We start from the raw sequence: 20,899 nt of genomic DNA, 5'->3' as shown, positions 1-20,899 counted from the left end.
TCCCTGGAATTCCCTGGAATTCCCTGAACCCCTGGAAGTGGCCACGGTTGGGATGGTGGGAATGGCCCTGGGATGGGATGGGATGGGATGGGATGATCCCGAAATCCCAAACTGGGGAAACTGGGATCGGGATTGGGTTTGGAACTGGGATTGGGATCGGGACTGGAACTGGGATCGGTGGGGAGGAGCCGGAATTCCCAGAGATTTGGGGCTGTCCCTGAATCCCGGGAATGTCCAGGTTGGACTCTCGGATCAGTCTGGGGCTGTGGGAGGTGTCCCCAAAGCATTCCAGGATTTGGGAATTCCGTTGGAAATCAGGGATCCGATTTTCTGGGATGAGGCCGGAATTAAATCCGGGTGCGGCTGGAGCCGGAACCCGGCGAGGAGGGAAATCGCTCCGGACCCGGCAGGAATTCCGGGATTTCGGGAATTCCATTTTTATCCTGGAATCCCTTTTCCAACCCCCAAAATCCACGGAATCGCCGATCCCTCAGGACTGGAATTCCAGGCTGGAATTGGATTAATTCCAGTTGCGCTTGGATTAATCCCTGTAATTAATTCGGGATCACCAGCCAGGTCCTAAAGGCACCTCCAGAAAATAATTTTGGGATTAGAGAATTCCAAAGGATTCATCCCAGAGCTGGAAAACATTCCGGGATTAAATCGAGGCCTGGAGGTGCCTTTTGGCTCTCCGGCCTTCGAGGAATTTTTTTGGTTGGAATTTTTCCCCCTAAAATCTGGGAATTGATGAAGGAAATGGAAAGGAAATTCCTGGGAAAAAGCCTTGGGAATGATCCAATTCCAAACTCCGCTCAAAGCTGCGGCTGAACCGGCCTGAGTGTTAATTAGCGGCCTGAGTGTTAATTAGATTAATTAATGTTGGCTGGGATTTGGGAGCTCCTGTTCCGGGCGGGAACGTCGGGATATTCCATGTGGGAATGTGGGACTGGAGTCCGGGGAAAAGGGGATTCCAGGGATTTAAAATTCCAGGGATTTAAAATTCCAGGGAAAAGGGAATTCCAGGGATTTAAAATTCCAGGGATTTAAAATTCCAGGGAAAAGGGGATTCCAGGGATTTAAAATTCCAGGGATTTAAAATTCCAGGGATTTAAAATTCCAGGGAAAAGGGGATTCCAGGGATTTAAAATTCCAGAGATTTAAAATTCCAGGGATTTAAAATTCCAGGGATTTAAAATTCCAGGGAGAAGGGGATTCCAGGGAGTTAAAATTCCAGGAGAGATTCCAGGGATTTAAAATTCCAGGAAAAGGGGATTCCAGGGATTTAAAATTCCAGGAAAAAGGCAGTTCCATGGGTTTAAAATTCCAGGAAAAAGGGAATTATAGGGATTTAAAATTCCAGGGATTTAAAATTCCAGGGAAAAGGGAATTCCAGGGATTTAAAATTCCAGGGATTTAAAATTCCAGGGAAAAGGGGATTCCAGGGATTTAAAATTCCAGGGATTTAAAATTCCAGGGATTTAAAATTCCAGGGAGAAGGGGATTCCAGGGAGTTAAAATTCCAGGAGAGATTCCAGGGATTTAAAATTCCAGGAAAAGGGGATTCCAGGGATTTAAAATTCCAGGAAAAAGGCAGTTCCATGGGTTTAAAATTCCAGGAAAAAGGGAATTATAGGGATTTAAAATTCCAGGGATTTAAAATTCCAGGAAAAAGGGAATTATAGGGATTTAAAATTCCAGGGATTTAAAATTCCAGGAAAAAGGGAATTATAGGGATTTAAAATTCCAGGGATTTAAAATTCCAGGGAAAAGGGGATTCCTGGGATTGAAAGGGAGAATGTCAGGAAGTTCCATCTGGGAATGTTGGAATTTTCCACACAGGAATGTCGGGATGTTCCATTTGGGAATGTCGGGATGGATTCCAGGGAAAAGTGGATTCCTGGGATTTAAAATTCCAGGGGAAAAGGGGATTCCAGGGATTGAAAGGGAGAACGTCAGGATTTTCCCCATGGGAATATCGGGATGTTTCCCATGGGAATGTCGGGATGTTCCATGCGGGAATGTCGGGATGTTCCGTGTGGGAATGTCGGGATATTCCAGGTGGGAATGTCGGGATGTTCCAGGTGGGAATGTTGGGATGTTCCAGGTGGGAATGTCGGGGTGTTCCAGGTGGGAATGTCGGGCTGTTCCATGCGGGAATGTCGGGATGTTTCCCATGGGAATGTCGGGATGTTTCCCATGGGAATGTCGGGATGTTCCATGCGGGAATGTCGGGATGTTCCAGGTGGGAATGTCGGGATGTTCCAGGTGGGAATGTCGGGATGTTCCAGGTGGGAATGTTGGGATGTTCCATGTGGGAATGTTGGGATGTTCCAGGTGGGAATGTCGGGATATTCCAGGTGGGAATGTCGGGGTGTTCCCCATGGGAATATTGGAAATTTCCCTATGGGAATGTCGGGATTTTCCCCATGGGAATGTCGGGATATTCCATGCGGGAATGTTGGGATGTCCCGTGTGGGAATGTCGGGATGTTCCAGGTGGGAATGTCGGGGTGTTCCATGCGGGAATGTCGGGGTGTTCCATGTGGGAATGTTGGGATGTTCCAGGTGGGAATGTCGGGATTTTCCCCATGGGAATGTTGGGATGTTCCATGCGGGAATGTTGGGATGTTCCAGGTGGGAACATCAGGATTTTCCCCATGGGAATGTCGGGCTGTTCCATGCGGGAATGTCGGGATTTTCCCCATGGGAATGTCGGGCTGTTCCATGTGGGAATGTCGGGATTTTCCCCATGGGAATGTCGGGATGATCCATGCGGGAATGTCGGGATTTTCCCTGCGGGAATGTCGGGCTGTTCCATGCGGGAATGTCGGGATTTTCCCCGCGGGAATGTCGGGATGATCCATGTGAGAGAATTCCCTGCATTCCAGGGGGACGCTGAAGTGGAGCGACGGCCGCAACCACGTGGGCGATTTCCGGGAGGGCCGGGAGCACGGGTGAGCCTGGCAAAACGGGATCTCATTCCCGGATTTCCAAAAAACCGGGATAATTCCAGCCAGAGGGGGAATCCAGACCGAGGGGACCGACCGTGACCCATGGCAGGGACCGGGATCTGATCCCGAATCCCAAAAATCCCCGGGAATTTATTCCTAGGGAGAGTCATAAAGTTATTTTTAATTTTTATTTTATTAAGTAATAAAATTATTGAATTTAATTTGATTTATAAATATTGATATAGTATTTATTTATTATTGATAATATTTATTATTGATATTTATGATATTATATAATTGTTATTCATATTAATTTATTATTTATAATTATTTATTATTTATTATTCATAATAATTTGTAATTATTATTTATTTCATTATTGGTAGTATTTATTATATTTAAAATTTGGAATAAATATCGATTATTTTATTTATATTAAACAATAAAATTATTGAATTTAATTTGATTTATAAATATTGATATAGTATTTATTTATCATTGATAATATTTATTCTTGATATTTATTATATTATATAATTGTTATTCATATTAATTTATTATTTATAATAATTTATTATTTTTAATAATTTATTATTTATTATAGTTTTTAACAATTTATAATTCTTATTAATTATATTATTATTGTTAATATTTATTATATTTAAATTTTGGAATAAATATCGATTGTTTTATTTATATTAAATTTTTATTGATTTATAACAATCAATTAATTTAATAGAAATAATATATTTATTAATTATAATAATTTAAATTATTTCTTTTATCCCACAAAATTCAAATTGTTTTTTTAATTTCTTCCCCTTCCATGGAGTCGTCGTTTTCCCCGCTGGAATTTTCCCTGCTGGAATTTTCCATGCTGGAATTTTCCATGCTGGAATTTTCCCTGCTGGAATTTTCCCTGATGACCTTTTCCATCCTGACCTTTTCCATCCTGACCTTTTCCATGCTGGAATTTTCCATGTTTGACTTTCCCTTTCTGTTGTTTTCCCTGCTGGAATTTTCCATCCTGACCTTTTCCATCCTGGAATTTTCCCTGCTGGAATTTTCCCTGCTGGAATTTTCCCAGCTGGAATTTCCCCTGCTGGAATTCTCCACACTGGAATTTTTCCCTGCTGGAATTTTCCCTGATGACCTTTTCCATCCTGACCTTTTCCATGCTGGAATTTTCCCTGCTGGAATTTTCCCTGCTGGAATTTTCCCTGCTGGAATTTTCCCTGCTGGAATTTTCCCTGCTGGAATTTTCCCTGCTGGAATTTTCCCTGCAGGAATTTTCCATGCTGGAATTTTTCCCTTCTGGAATTTTCCCTGCAGGAATTTTCCCTGCTGGAATTCTCCACGCTGGAATTTTCCCTGCTGGAATTTTCCCTGATGACCTTTTCCATCCTGACCTTTTCCATCCTGACCTTTTCCATGCAGGAATTTTCCATGCTGGAATTTTCCATGTTTGACTTTCCCTTTCTGTTGTTTTCCCTGCTGGAATTTTCCATCCTGACCTTTTCCATCCTGGAATTTTCCCTGCTGGAATTTTCCCAGCTGGAATTTCCCCTGCTGGAATTCTCCACACTGGAATTTTTCCCTGCTGGAATTTTCCCAGCTGGAATTTCCCCTGCTGGAATTCTCCACACTGGAATTTTTCCCTGCTGGAATTTTCCCTGATGACCTTTTCCATCCTGACCTTTTCCATGCTGGAATTTTTCCCTGCTGGAATTTTCCCTGCTGGAATTTTCCCTGCTGGAATTTCCCGCTGAGCGTTCCCGTATATTCCCGGCAGGTTTGGGATCCGCCTGGTCCCGCGGCGCTCCGAGGATCGCTACGACTGCTACAAGTGCCACTGGCAGCAGGGCAGCAAGAGCGGCTACGGAATCTGTGAGTAAGTGAATTCCAGGGCTCGGAATTCCTGGGAAAAAGGGAATTCCAGGGGTTTAAAATTCCAGGGAAAAGGGGGTTCCAGGGATTTAAAATTCCAGGGAAAAAGGGGGTGCCATGGTTTTAAAATTCCAGGGAAAAAGGGGGTTCCAGGGATTTAAAATTCCAGGGAAAAAGGGGGTGCCATGGTTTTAAAATTCCAGGGAAAAAGGGGCTCCAGGAAATTAAAATTCCACAGTTGGATTCCAGGGAAAAGGGGATTCCAGGGAATTAAAATTCCAGGGCTTGAAATTCCAGGGAAAAGAGGATTCCAGGGATTTAAAATTCCAGGGGAAAAGGGGGTTCCAGGGAGTTAAAATTCCAGGGGAAAAGGGGTTCCAGGGAATTGAAATTCCGGGGCTGTATTCCAGGGAAAAGGGGATTCCAGGGATTTAAAATTCCAGGGAAAAAGGGGCTCCAGGTAATTAAAATTCCACAGTTGGATTCCAGGGAAAGGGAGATTCCAGGGATTTAAAATTCCAGGGAAAAGTGGATTCCAGGGATTGAAAGGGATGTTGAAATGTTCCCTGAAATCTCAGAACCTGGTCTGGAAATGCTCAGTGCGCATTCAGAATTCCAGAATTGTTTAGGAATTTAAGGATGATCCCATTCCCATCCCATTCCACGGGCAGGGATTTTCCACCATCTCAGATTCTCTGAACCCCGTCCAAGCTTTCCCTGGACATTCCAGGGATCCAGGGACAGCCACGGCTGCTCTGGGAATTCCATCCCAGCCAGGAATTCCTTCCCCATATCCCATTTTCCCAGTCCAGGGAAGGAGCTGGATCCAAGCTCTGGATCCAATTTTCCAGCCTGGATTCACCAGAGCAATTCCGAGCCCGGGCGTTGATTCCTTGGATAATCTGGGAATGTCCACTTTTTGGAATTTTTATTGGGATTTACAGGAATTTTTGGAGGAATTTGTGGGAATTTTTGTTGGGAATTTATTGGGATTTATGGGAATTTTTGGAGGAGTTTGTGGGAATTTTTGTTGGGAATTTATTGGGATTTATGGGAATTTCTGGAGGAGTTTGTGGGAATTTTTGTTGGGATTTATGGGAATTTTTAGAAGAGTTTGTGGGAATTTTTATTGGGATTTATGGGAATTTTTGGAAGAGTTTGTGGGAATTTTTATTGGGATTTATGGGAATTTTTGATGGAATCTGTGGGAATTTTTGTTGGGAATTTATTGGGATTTATGGGAATTTTTGGTGGCGTTTGTGGGAATTTTTATTGGGATTTATGGGAATTTTTGATGGAATCTGTGGGAATTTTTGTTGGGAATTTATTGGGATTTATGGGAATTTTTGGAGGAATTTGTGGGAATTTTTGTTGGGATTTATGGATGTTGCAGCGATCGAGGATCCAATCCAAATAGCTGGAATATTTCGGGATGGATGAGCTCGAGCTCCTCGCTTCCCTGGCTTTCCACTCCAGGAGTAGAAATATTCCCGACGGAATCCAATATTCCCGGATTTTCCGGCAGGTACGGGAACGGCCAGGTCTACAGGGGTTACTTCAAGGACGACGTGCGCCACGGATTCGGGATCCTGGAGAATTCCTCGGCTCAGCGTCCCTTCAAATACACCGGCCACTGGGAAAAGGACAAAAAGAGCGGATACGGAGTCTGGGAAGACAAGGAGAGGTAAAAGCGGGATGGATCCGAGGTGTGGGACAGCTTCGGGATCGCTGGGATCCTTCCTGGACGTTTGGGATGGATCCATGGAGATGTAAGGCTGGAATTCCTCGGGAAACGTTCCCAGAGCTCCGTTTGCGCGGGAGAACCCGGGAGGGACGGATTCGACGGGGGGAGAGGTGGGAAAAGCAGGGAAAAATCCATGGATGGGGTTTTGGTGGCATTCCAGAGGGGAGAGGTACATCGGGATGTGGTGGGATGACCGCAGGCACGGAGACGGAATCGTGGTGACGCACTCGGGGCTCTGCTACCAGAGGAGGTTCCAGGCGGATAAAATGGTGGTGAGTCCGGGATTTCCATGGAATCCGGGAATCCCCGGCACCGGGAATTCACCGCACGGGGCCGGGGGGAGGTTCCGGTCCGGAATTAAATCTCGGAGGATAAAGAGGGTTGGAGATCAGGGAAAGGTTTTGCTCCGGGAGTGGGTTGGGAATGGACATTCCCAAGGGAATGGGAGCTATAATATCGGATTGTATCGATCGGATCGGATCGGATCAGATCGCATCGTATCAATCATATCATATCAATCATATCAATCATATCATATCATATCATATCATATCATATAATATCATATCATATCATATCATATCAATCATATCATATCAATCATATCAATCATATCAATTATATCATATCATATCAATCATATCATATCAATCATATCAATCATATCATATCATATCATATCATATAATATCAATCATATCATATCATATCATATCATATCATATCATATCATATCAATCATATCATATCAATCATATCAATCAATCAATCATATCATATCATATCAATCATATCATATATCATATCGTATCGTATCATATCATATCATATCATATCAATCAAATCATATCATATCAATCATATCATATCATATCATATTGTGTCGTATCATATCATATCATATCAATCATATCATATAATATCGTATCATATCATATCATATCATATCATATCATATCATATCATATCATATCATATCATATCATATCATATCATATCATATCATATCATATATCATATCAATCATATCATATCATATCATACCTTATCAAATCAATGATATCGTATCATATTGTATCACATCATATCAATCATATCACATCAAATCAATCATCAATCATATCAAATCAATCATATCAATCATATATCAATCATATCAATCATATATCTATTGTATCAATTATATTGTATCATATCATATCATTTCATATCAATTATATTGTTTCATATCATATCATATATCATATCTATCATACCATATAAATCATGTCAATCTTATCAATCATATCATATCATATCTTATGTATCATATCAATCATATCAAACTGTATCTTATCATATCATATCATATCAATCATATCAATCATATCATACCTTATATCATATCACATTGAACTATATCTATCATATCATATCAATCATATCATATCAATCATATCATATCATATCATATCATATCATATCATATCTATCATATCATATCAAATCATGTCATATCAATTATATCAATCATATCACCTCAATCCTATCACATCAATCATATATCATATCAATCATCAATCATATCAATCATATCAATCATATTGTATCATATCATATATCATATCTATCATACCATATAAATCTTATCAATCATATCAATTCATACATTATCAAATCAATGATATCGTATCATATTGTATCACATCATATCAATCATATCATATCAAATCAATCATCAATCATTTCAATCATATAGCTATCATATCAATCATATATCTATCATATCAATTATATTGTATCATATCATATCAATCATATATCTATCATACCATATAAATCATAACAATCGTATCAATCACATCATGTCATATCTTATGTATCGTATCAATCATATCAAACTGTATCGTATCATATCATATCATATCATATCATATCATATCATATCAGTCATATATTATCAAATCATATATAAATCTTATGTCATATAAATCATATATCATATCAATCATCAATCATATCAATCATCAATCATATCAATCATATTGTATCCTATCATATATCATATCTATCATACCATATAAATCTTATCAATCATATCAATCGTATCATATCATATGTAAAGTATCAATCATCAAACTGTATCGTATCATATCAATCGTATTGTATCGTATCAAATTGTATTGATCATATCATATCAATCAAGTCATATCAAATCATATCAAATCATATCAGTGTAATGTATCGTATCATATTGTATCATATCATATCAATCATATCAATCGTATCATATCAATCATATCAATCATATCATATCTATCATATCATATAAATCATATCAACCATATCATATCTACCAAATCAATCTTATCATATCAATCATATCAATCACATATCAGTCATATTAATCATTATATCAATCATATTAATCATTATATCAATCATATCAATCACATCTTATCAATCATATCATATCAATCACATCAATCATATTATATCCTCATATTATATCTACCAGATCACACCAATCATACCGTATAAATCATATCAATCACATCAATCAGATCAATCAGATCAATTATATCATTTCAATCATATAACACCAATTGTATCAATCAAATCAATCAGATCAATCAGATCAATCATATCAATCACATCAAATCAATCAAATCAATCAAATCAATCAAATCAATCATATCAATCACATCAAATCAATCATATCAATAATATCAAACCAATCATATCAATCATATCAAATCAATCATATCAACCATATCAAATCAATCATATCAATCAAACCAATCAGATCAATCACATCAATCACATCAAATCAATCAAATCAATCACATCAATTATACTATATCAATCATATAATATTAATCATATCAATCATGTAAATCACATCAATCAGATCAATCAGATCAATTATATAATTTCAGTCATATAATACCAATTGTATCAATCTAATCAATCAGATCAATCAGATCAATCAAATCAACCATATCAATTATATCAATCAGGTCTATCAGATCAAATCAATCAGATCAATCAGATCAATCAGATCAATCATATCAATCATATCAAATCAATCATATCAATCATATCAATCATATCAATCATATCAAATCAATCTTATCAATCACATCAATCATATAAATCAGATCAATTATATAATTTCAGTCATATAATACCAATCAGATCAATCAAATCAATCAGATCGATCATATCAATCATATCAAATCAATCAAATCAATCAAATCAATCACATCAATCAAATCAATCACATCAATCAAATTAATCAAATCAATCAAATCAATCAAATCAATCACATCAATCACATCAATCAAATCAATCACATCAATCAAATCAATCAAATCAATCATATCAATCACATCAATCACGTCAATCAAATCACTCACGTCAATCATGTCAATCATGTCAATCAAATCAATCAAATCAATCACATCAATCAAATCAATCACATCAATCAAATTAATCAAATCAATCATGTCAATCAAATCAATCAGATCAATCAGATCAATTTGGATTTTCCCAAAGAAAAGCACAGTTTCCTTGGAATTTCCTTGGAATTTCCTTGGAATTTCCTTGGAATTTCCTTGGAATTTCCTTGGAATTTCGTCAGAACCACTTCCCAAAGAATTCCCTGAAATATCTTTCCTAGAATTCCTAGAATTCCTAAAATTCTTTAGAATTTTCCCAAAGAAAATCGCTGCTTCCTTGGAATTCCCTTGGAATTTTCCCAAAGAATTCCCAACTTTTTTCTCCTCCCAAGGGCTCGGGAATTCTGTTCCTGGAGGACGGATCCGTCTACGAAGGGAATTTCACGGAAGATCTGACGTTTGTGGGAAAGGTGGGAATTCCCTCCAGAATTCCATATTCCCAAATTTTGGGAATATTCCTCATTCCCAGAAGGAAAGCCGCAGCCGGGAGATTTTTGGGAATATTTGGGATTTTTAATGATTTATTTTAATTGGGATTTATGGGAATTTTTGATGGAATTTGTGGGAATTTTTAGGGGATTTTAATTGGGATTTATGGGAATTTTTGGTAGAGTTTTTGGGAATTTTTGGAGGGATTTTCTTGGGATTTATGGGAATTTTTTTGAGGGATTTCTTGGGATTTATGGGAATTTTTAGTGGAATTTGTGGGAATTTTTAGGGGATTTAAATTGGGATTTGTGGGAATTTTTGATGGAATTTTTGGGAATTTTTAGGGGATTTTAATTGGGATTTATGGGAATTTTTGGTGGAATTTTCGGGAATTTTTCAAGGGTTTTCTTGGGATTTATGGGACATTTTTGATGGAATTTGTGGGAATTTTTAGGGGATTTTAATTGGGATTTGTGGGAATTTTTGGTGGAATTTTCGGGAATTTTTCAAGGGTTTTCTTGGGATTTATGGGACATTTTTGATGGAACTTTTGGGAATTTTTAGGGGATTTTAATTGGGATTTATGGGACATTTTTGATGGAACTTTTGGGAATTTTTAGGGGATTTAAATTGGGATTTATGGGAATTTTTGATGGAATTTTTGGGAATTTTTAGGGGATTTTAATTGGGATTTATGGGAATTTTTGGTAGAGTTTTTGGGAATTTTTGGAGGGATTTTCTTGGGATTTATGGGAATTTTTAGTGGAATTTGAGGGATTTTCTTGGGATTTATGGGAATTTTTGATGGAATTTTTGGGAATTTTTAGGGGATTTTAATTGGGATTTATGGGAATTTTTGATGGAATTTTTGGGAATTTTTAGGGGATTTTAATTGGGATTTATGGGAATTTTTGGTGGAATTTTCGGGAATTTTTCAAGGGTTTTCTTGGGATTTATGGGACATTTTTGATGGAATTGGTGGGAATTTTTAGGGGATTTTAATTGGGATTTATGGGAATTTTTGATGGAATTTTTGGGAATTTTTAGGGGATTTTAATTGGGATTTATGGGAATTTTTGGTGGAATTTTTGGGAATTTTTCGAGAGTTTTCTTGGGATTTATGGGAATTTTTAGGAATTTTTTTTGGGTTTTCTTGGGATTTATGGGACATTTTTGATGGAATTTGTGGGAATTTTTAGGGGATTTTAATTGGGATTTATGGGAATTTTTAGTGGAATTTGTGGGAATTTTTAGGGGATTTTAATTAGGATTTGTGGGACATTAAATTAATAATGGGGAATTGAGTAATAAATACAGAATTTAGTAATAAAATTTAATAATATTAATTGAAAATTCATTAATAAAGTTCAACTAAATCAGGATATTAAATTAATAATGGGGAATTTAATAATAAATAGAGAATTTAATAATAAAATTCAATCATTAATTAAATCAGGATATTAAATTAATAATGGGGAATTTAATAATAAATAGAGAATTTAATAATAAAATTCAATCATTAATTAAATCAGGATATCAAATTAATAATAAATAGAGAATTGAATAATAAAATTCAATAACTAATTAAATCAGGATATTAAATTAATAATGGGGAATTTAATAATAAATAGAGAATTCAGTAATAAAATATAATGATAGAGAATTTAATACTGAAAAGTTCATTAATAAAGTTCAACTAAACCAGGATATTAAATTAATAATAGGGAATTTAATAATAAATAGAGAATTTAATAATAAAATTCAATAATAAAGTTAAATCAAATCTGGATATTAAATTAATAATGGGGAATTTAGTAATAAATGCAGAATTTAGTAATAAAATTTAATAATAGAGGTTTAATTAAAATTAATTAATAAAGTTAAACTAAATCAGGATATTAAATTAATAATGGGGAATTTAATAATAAATAGAGAATTTAATAATAAAATTCAATAATTAATTAAATCAGGATATTAAATTAATATTTGAGAAATTAATAATAAATAGAGATTTTAATAATAAAATTCAATAATAAAGTTAAATTAAATCAGGATATTAAATTAATAATAGGGAATTTAATAATAAATAGAGAATTTAATAATAAAATTCAATCATTAATTAAATCAGGATATTAAATTAATAATGGGGAATTTAATAATAAACAGAGAAATTAATACCAGACAATCTATTAAATATTAAATAAATCATTAAATTAATAATGGGAAATTTAATAATAAACAGAGAAATTAATAATAAAATTCAATAGCAGAATAGATCGTTAAGAACCGATATTAATCAATATCAGTTAATTAATAATTAATCAATGAATCACTCTTCGCTCTCGGCAGGGCCGGCTCTCCCTGGCTGACGGCTCCGGGCAGGCGACGCCGTGAGTGAGGAAATCCGGGAATTGTGGGGATCCCTGGGATCCATCCGGGAATTGTGGGGATCCCTGGGATCCATCCGGGAATTCTGGGGATCCCTGGGATCCATCCGGGAATTGTGGGGATCCCTGGGATCCATCCGGGAATTCTGGGGATCCCTGGGATCCATCCGGGAATTGTGGGGATCCCTGGGATCCATCTGGGAATTCTGGGGATCCCTGGGATCCATCCGGGAATTCTGGGGATCCCTGGGATCCATCTGGGAATTCTGGGGATCCCTGGGATCCATCCGGGAATTCTGGGGATCCCTGGGATCCATCTGGGAATTCTGGGGATCCCTGGGATCCATCCGGGAATTCTGGGGATCCCTGGGATCCATCCGGGAATTGTGGGGATCCCTGGGAATCCCTGGGATCCATCCGGGAATTGTGGGGATCCCTGGGATCCATCTGGGAATTGTGGGGATCCCTGGGATCCATCCGGGAATTCTGGGAATCCCTGGGATCCATCTGGGAACTGTGGGGATCCCTGGGATCCATCTGGGAATTCTGGGGATCCCTGGGATCCATCTGGGAATTGTGGGGATCCCTGGGATCCATCCGGGAATTCTGGGGATCCCTGGGATCCATCCGGGAATTCTGGGGATCCCTGGGATCCATCTGGGAATTGTGGGGATCCCTGGGATCCATCCGGGAATTCTGGGGATCCCTGGGATCCATCCGGGAATTCTGGGGATCCCTGGGATCCATCCGGGAATTGTGGGGATCCCTGGGATCCATCCGGGAATTGTGGGGATCCCTGGGATCCATCCGGGAATTCTGGGAATTCTGGGCTGGGATCTCTGGGAATTCCAGGGCACTTCCTGAAGATCTCTGGATCCATCCAGGATCTCTGGGAATTCCGGGCTGGAATTCTTGGGAATTCCAGGAGCTTTTCCTGAGGGGTTTTGGGTCCATCCAGGATCTCTGGGAATTCTGGGCTGGGATTCTTGGGAATTCTGGAAGCTTTTCCCGAGGGTTTTTGGGTCCCTCCAGGATCTCTGGGAATTCTGAGGGTGCCTCTGGATCCATCTGGGATCTGTGGGAATTCTGGGCTGGGATCCTTGGGAATTCTGGGAGCGCTTCCTGAGGGGTTCTGGATCCATCCTGGATCCTTGGGAATTCTGGGCTGGGATCTCTGGGAATTCTGGGGCACTTCCTGAAGATCTCTGGATCCATCTGGGATCTCTGGGAATTCCGGGCTGGGATCTTTGGGAATTCTGGGAGCGCTTCCTGAGGGGTTCTGGATCCATCCGGGAATTGTGGGGATCCCTGGGATCCATCCAGGATCTCTGGGAATTCTGGGCTGGGATTCTTGGGAATTCTGGAAGCTTTTCCCGAGGGTTTTTGGGTCCATCCAGGATCCCTGGGAATTCTGAGGGTGCCTCTGGATCCATCTGGGATCTGTGGGAATTCCACACTGGGATCTTTGGGAATTCCGGGGGCTCTTCCCGAGGGGTTTTGGGTCCATCCAGGATCCTTGGGAATTCTGGGCTGGGATCTTTGGGAATTCTGGGAGCGCTTCCTGAGGGGTTCTGGATCCATCCGGGAATTGTGGGGATCCCTGGGATCCATCCGGGATCTCTGGGAATTCCAGGCTGGGATCCTTGGGAATTCTGGAAGCGCTTCCCGAGGGGTTTTGGATCCATCCGGGATCTCTGGGAATTCCGGGCTGGGATCCTTGGGAATTCTGGAAGCGCTTCCCGAGGGGTTTTGGATCCATCCAGGATCTCTGGGAATTCCGGGGGTGCCTCTGGATCCATCTGGGATCTCTGGGAATTCTGGGCTGGGATCCTTGGGAATTCTGGGAGCGCTTCCTGAGGGGTTCTGGGTCCATCCTGGATCCTTGGGAATTCTGGGCTGGGATCTCTGGGAATTCTGGGGCACTTCCTGAAGATCTCTGGATCCATCCGGGATCTCTGGGAATTCCAGGCTGGGATCTTTGGGAATTCTGGGAGCGCTTCCTGAGGGGTTCTGGATCCATCCTGGATCCTTGGGAATTCTGGGGACGCTTCCTGAGGGGTTTTGGGTCCATCCTGGATCCTTGGGAATTCTGGGGACGCTTCCTGAGGGGTTTTGGGTCCATCCAGGATCTCTGGGAATTCTGGGCTGGGATTCTTGGGAATTCTGGAAGCTTTTCCCAAGGGTTTTTGGATCCATCCGGGATCCCTGGGAATTCTGAGGGTGCCTCTGGATCCATCTGGGATCTGTGGGAATTCCACACTGGGATCTTTGGGAATTCCGGGGGCTCTTCCCAAGGGGTTTTGGGTCCATCCAGGATCCTTGGGAATTCCAGGGGCTCTTCCCGAGGGCCTCGGGGTCCATCCCTGCGCAGATTCCAGGCTGGGAATTTGGGAAGGCCACGGAAAATCCCAATCCCGGCTCCTTTTCCAGGCAGCTGGGCCTGAAGGAATTCCCGGTGGAGAAGAGATGGGCGGGAATCTTCCAGCAATTCCAGGAATTTCTCCATTCCGGCTGCAAGGAGGAAACCGAGGAATTTTTCACGGGATTCCACATCCAAACGGGCAAGGAGCTGAGGAAATCCCGGGAATTCCTGTTCGGCCAGGGGTAGGGAGCAAATCCTGGGAATTCCTGAAAAAATCCTGGGAATTCCTGGGGAAATCCTGGGAATTCCTGGGGAAATCCTGGGAATTCCTGAAAAAATCCTGGGAATTCCTGAAAAAATCCTGGGAATTCCTGGGGAAATCCTGGGAATTCCTGAAAAAATCCTGGGAATTCCTGGGGAAATCCTGGGAATTCCTGGGGAAATCCTGGGAATTCCTGAGAAAATCCCGGGAATTCCTGTTTGGCCAGGGGTATGGAGGGAATCCTGGGAATTCCTGAAAAAATCCTAAAATCCAGGGAATTCCTGGGGAAATCATGGGAATTTCTGAAAAAAATCCAGGGAATTCCTGTCCTGTCAAAGAGGAAATCCCAGGAATCCCTGAGAAATCCCAAGAATTCCTGAGGAAATCCTGGAAATTCCTGAGAAAATCCTGGAAATCCCTGAGGAGATCCCTGGGAATCCCTGAGGAAATCCTGGGAATTCCTGAGGCAATCCAGGGAATTCCTGAGGAAATCCCGGGAATTCCTGAGGCAATCCCGGGAATTCCTGAGGCAATCCCGGGAATTCCTGAGGCAATCCCGAGAATTCCTGAGGAAATCCCGGGAATTCCTGAGGCAATCCCGGGAATTCCTGAGGAAATCCCAGGAATTCCTGAGGAAATCCCGGGAATTCCTGAGGCAATCCCGGGAATTCCTGAGGCAATCCCGGGAATTCCTGAGGCAATCCTGGGAATTCCTGAGGAAATCCCGGGAATTCCTGAGGAAATCCCGGGAATTCCTGAGGAAATCCTGGGAATTCCTGAGGAAATCCTGGGAATTCCTGAGGCAATCCAGGGAATTCCTGAGGAAATCCTGGGAATCCCTGAGGCAATCCCGGGAATCCCTGAGGCAATCCCGGGAATTCCTGAGGCAATCCCGGGAATTCCTGAGGAAATCCTGGGAATCCCTGAGGCAATCCCGGGAATTCCTGAGGCAATCCAGGGAATTCCTGAGGCAATCCCGGGAATTCCTGAGGAAATCCCGGGAATTCCTGAGGAAATCCCGGGAATTCCTGAGGCAATCCCGGGAATTCCTGAGGAAATCCCGAGAATTCCTGAGGCAATCCCGGGAATTCCTGAGGAAATCCCGGGAATTCCTGAGGAAATCCAGGGAATTCCTGAGGCAATCCCGGGAATTCCTGAGGCAATCCCGGGAATTCCTGAGGCAATCCCGAGAATTCCTGAGGCAATCCCGAGAATTCCTGAGGCAATCCTGAGAATTCCTGAGGCAATCCTGGGAATTCCTGAGGCAATCCTGAGAATTCCTGAGGCAATCCCGGGAATTCCTGAGGAAATCCAGGGAATTCCTGAGGAAATCCCGGGAATCCCTGAGGCAATCCCGGGAATTCCTGAGGCAATCCTGGGAATTCCTGAGGCAATCCAGGGAATTCCTGAGGAAATCCCGGGAATTCCTGAGGCAATCCCGGGAATTCCTGAGGAAATCCCGGGAATTCCTGAGGCAATCCCGGGAATTCCTGAGGCAATCCAGGGAATTCCTGAGGAAATCCCGGGAATTCCTGAGGCAATCCCGGGAATTCCTGAGGAAATCCCGGGAATTCCTGAGGAAATCCCGAGAATTCCTGAGGCAATCCCGGGAATTCCTGAGGAAATCCCGAGAATTCCTGAGGCAATCCAGGGAATTCCTGAGGAAATCCCGGGAATTCCTGAGGCAATCCCGGGAATTCCTGAGGAAATCCAGGGAATTCCTGAGGAAATCCCGGGAATTCCTGAGGCAATCCTGAGAATTCCTGAGGAAATCCCGGGAATTCCTGAGGAAATCCTGGGAATTCCTGAGGCAATCCTGGGAATTCCTGAGGCAATCCAGGGAATTCCTGAGGCAATCCCGGGAATTCCTGAGGAAATCCCGGGAATTCCTGAGGCAATCCCGGGAATTCCTGAGGCAATCCAGGGAATTCCTGAGGCAATCCCGGGAATTCCTGAGGAAATCCCGGGAATTCCTGAGGCAATCCCGGGAATTCCTGAGGAAATCCTGGGAATTCCTGAGGCAATCCTGGGAATTCCTGAGGCAATCCCGGGAATTCCTGAGGCAATCCCGGGAATTCCTGAGGCAATCCCGGGAATTCCTGAGGCAATCCCGGGAATTCCTGAGGCAATCCAGGGAATTCCTGAGGCAATCCCGGGAATTCCTGAGGCAATCCCGAGAATTCCTGAGGCAATCCCGAGAATTCCTGAGGCAATCCTGAGAATTCCTGAGGCAATCCTGGGAATTCCTGAGGCAATCCTGAGAATTCCTGAGGCAATCCCGGGAATTCCTGAGGAAATCCAGGGAATTCCTGAGGAAATCCCGGGAATCCCTGAGGCAATCCCGGGAATTCCTGAGGCAATCCTGGGAATTCCTGAGGCAATCCAGGGAATTCCTGAGGAAATCCCGGGAATTCCTGAGGCAATCCCGGGAATTCCTGAGGAAATCCTGGGAATTCCTGAGGCAATCCCGGGAATTCCTGAGGCAATCCCGGGAATTCCTGAGGAAATCCCGGGAATTCCTGAGGCAATCCCGGGAATTCCTGAGGAAATCCCGGGAATTCCTGAGGAAATCCCGAGAATTCCTGAGGCAATCCCGGGAATTCCTGAGGAAATCCCGAGAATTCCTGAGGCAATCCAGGGAATTCCTGAGGAAATCCCGGGAATTCCTGAGGCAATCCCGGGAATTCCTGAGGAAATCCAGGGAATTCCTGAGGAAATCCCGGGAATTCCTGAGGCAATCCTGAGAATTCCTGAGGAAATCCTGGGAATTCCTGAGGAAATCCCGGGAATTCCTGAGGAAATCCTGGGAATTCCTGAGGCAATCCTGGGAATTCCTGAGGCAATCCAGGGAATTCCTGAGGCAATCCCGGGAATTCCTGAGGAAATCCCGGGAATTCCTGAGGCAATCCCGGGAATTCCTGAGGCAATCCAGGGAATTCCTGAGGCAATCCCGGGAATTCCTGAGGAAATCCAGGGAATTCCTGAGGCAATCCCGGGAATTCCTGAGGAAATCCTGGGAATTCCTGAGGAAATCCTGGGAATTCCTGAGGAAATCCTGGGAATTCCTGAGGCAATCCCGGGAATTCCTGAGGCAATCCCGGGAATCCCGTCCATCCCAAGGATTCCCTCATTCCCACCCAGGGCTCCGCTGCCATTCCAGGAATTTTCCGGCTCTTCCGGCTCCGGAGGAATTCCCCATCCAGCTGGAATTTCTCCTGCCCAGCTGAGCCCAAATCCAGGAGAATCCCAGGGATTTCCGGGATTTTTCCCGTCCCTCTGGAATTTTCCGGGTTCCCTTTTCCTTTCTCACTTCCCGGTTTTCCAGAGGCGCCGAGGAGCTCTCCTGGAGAAACGGGAATTTCCCGGAGGAGCTGGGCCGGGAGCCGGAGGCGCTCCGGAGATTCCTGGAGAAGGTAAAGATGGGAATGATTCCCAAACCCAAATGATCGGCATTCCCGAATTAATCGGTTATTAATAAATGATTTAATGGGGTAATTAAATGTTGAAATGTTTCATGTTTAATTAAGGAATTAAATGGTGCATTAAAATGGAATAATGAAAATTAATTTTTTTTAAAAATAGAATTAATTAATTAATTAATTAAATTTAATAATTAAATAGTTAAATATTTCATATTTAATTGAGTAATTAAATGTTCCATTAAAATGGAATATTGGAAATTAATTTTTTTAAAAATAGTAAATTATTAATTAATTAATGAATGAATTAATTTTAATAATTAAATAGTTAAATATTTCATATTTAATTGAGTAATTAAATGGTCCATTAAAACGGAATATTGGAAATTAATTTTTTAAAAAATAGTAAATTATTAATGAATTAATGAATTAATTTTAATAATTAAATAGTTAAATATTTCATATTTAATTGAGTAATTAAATGGTCCATTAAATTGGAATAATGAAAATTAATTTTTAAAAAATAGAAATTATTAATTAATTAATTAATTAATTAATTTTAATAATTAAATAGTTAAATATTTCATATTTAACTGAGTAATTAAATGTTCCATTAAAATGGAATAATGAAAATTAGTTTTTTAAAAATAGAAATTATTAATTAATTAATTAATTACATTTAATAATTAAATAGTTAAATATTTCATATTTAATTCAGTAATTAAATGTTCCATTAAAATGGAATCATGAAAATTATTTTTTTTAAAAATAGTAAATTATTAATTAATCAATTAATCAATTATTTCAATTTAATAATTAAATAGTTAAATAGTTCATATTTAATTAAGTAATTAAATGTTCCATTAAAATGGAATAATGAAAATTAATATTTAAAAAACATTAGATTCATAATTAATTAATTAATTAATTGAATATTTCAATTTAATAATTAAGTATTTAAATATTTCATATTTAATTAAGTAATGAAATGTTCCATAAAAATGGAAACATGGCATAAATTATATTTTTTTTAAAAAAATATTAAATTAAGAATTTCATTGATTAAGTTAAATAAATAATTGTTTCAATTTAATAATTCAATATTCAATATTTAACATTTAATTAAATAATTGATTATTCCATAAAAATGGAATAATGGACTAATTTCTTAAAAAAATTAATTAACAATTCAATTTAATAAATTAAATAATTGTTTCTATTTAATAATTCAATATTCAATATTTCATAATTAACTAATTACATATTCCATCAAAATGGAACAATTGAATAAATTAAATGTTGTAAAAAGAATATTAAATTAATAATTCAATTTAATAAACCAAATAATGATTCCAATTTAATAATCCAATTTTAAATATTTCATATTTAATTGAATAATTAAATGTTCTATAAAGATGAAATAATGGAACAGATTTATTTTTTAAATATATTAAATTAATAATTCAATTTAATAAACAAATAAATAATTATTCGAATTTAATAATTCAATATTTAATATTTCATATTTAATTGAATAATTAAATGTTCTATAACGATGGAATAATGGAATAAATTAATTTTTTAAAAAATATATTAAGTTAATAATTGAATTTAATAAATTAAATTATAGATAAAATAAGAAATAAACTCATAAATAAAATAATAAATAATATAATATAATATAATATAATATAATATAATATAATATAATATAATATAATATAATATAATAAAATATAACATAATGTAATATAATATAATATAATATAATATAATATAATATAATATAATATAATATAATATAATATAATATAATTAATAAAATATAATTAATACAATATAATAAATTTAATATAATTAATTTTGTGTAATTAATATAATGTAATTAATATATTAGACTATGCTAATATAATACAATACACCATACCATAACATAATATTTAAGATAAATTAATAACTAATAATTAATTGATTAATTAATTAATTAATTAATTAATTGAAGGCCAATTAAGACCCCCC

The 20,899-nt window shown here is 39.2% G+C and overlaps 1 protein-coding gene across 7 annotated transcripts in view; it reads left to right on the top strand.

The window, feature by feature from the left end:
• ALS2CL (ALS2 C-terminal like) overlaps positions 1–20,899 on the top strand; it is a 65,562-nt gene that overhangs the window by 22,414 nt on the left and 22,249 nt on the right. For 2 of the 7 annotated variants that reach the window (XM_088062627.1, XM_088062622.1), the window contains exons 11-19: positions 2,128–2,242; positions 2,888–2,953; positions 4,743–4,837; positions 6,363–6,521; positions 6,742–6,853; positions 10,354–10,431; positions 12,800–12,840; positions 15,268–15,441; positions 18,787–18,874. In XM_088062627.1, the coding sequence (XP_087918753.1) occupies positions 2,128–2,242; positions 2,888–2,953; positions 4,743–4,837; positions 6,363–6,521; positions 6,742–6,853; positions 10,354–10,431; positions 12,800–12,840; positions 15,268–15,441; positions 18,787–18,874 (928 nt within the window). Of the gene's footprint in view, positions 1–2,127; positions 2,243–2,887; positions 2,954–4,742; positions 4,842–6,362; positions 6,522–6,741; positions 6,854–10,353; positions 10,432–12,799; positions 12,841–15,267; positions 15,442–18,786; positions 18,875–20,899 lie in introns of all 7 variants that reach the window. The other 5 variants (XR_015773854.1, XM_088062607.1, XM_088062615.1 and 2 more) reach the window with 4 other exon arrangements.

Source organism: Pseudopodoces humilis, chromosome 1, assembly GCF_049639895.1.
Source record: "Pseudopodoces humilis isolate 2021_Gansu_Grassland_sample_001 chromosome 1, ASM4963989v1, whole genome shotgun sequence".
NCBI lineage: Eukaryota > Metazoa > Chordata > Aves > Passeriformes > Paridae > Pseudopodoces > Pseudopodoces humilis.
The sequence above is the reverse complement of the archived record's forward strand: the minus strand, read 5'-3'. Positions and strand labels throughout refer to the sequence as shown.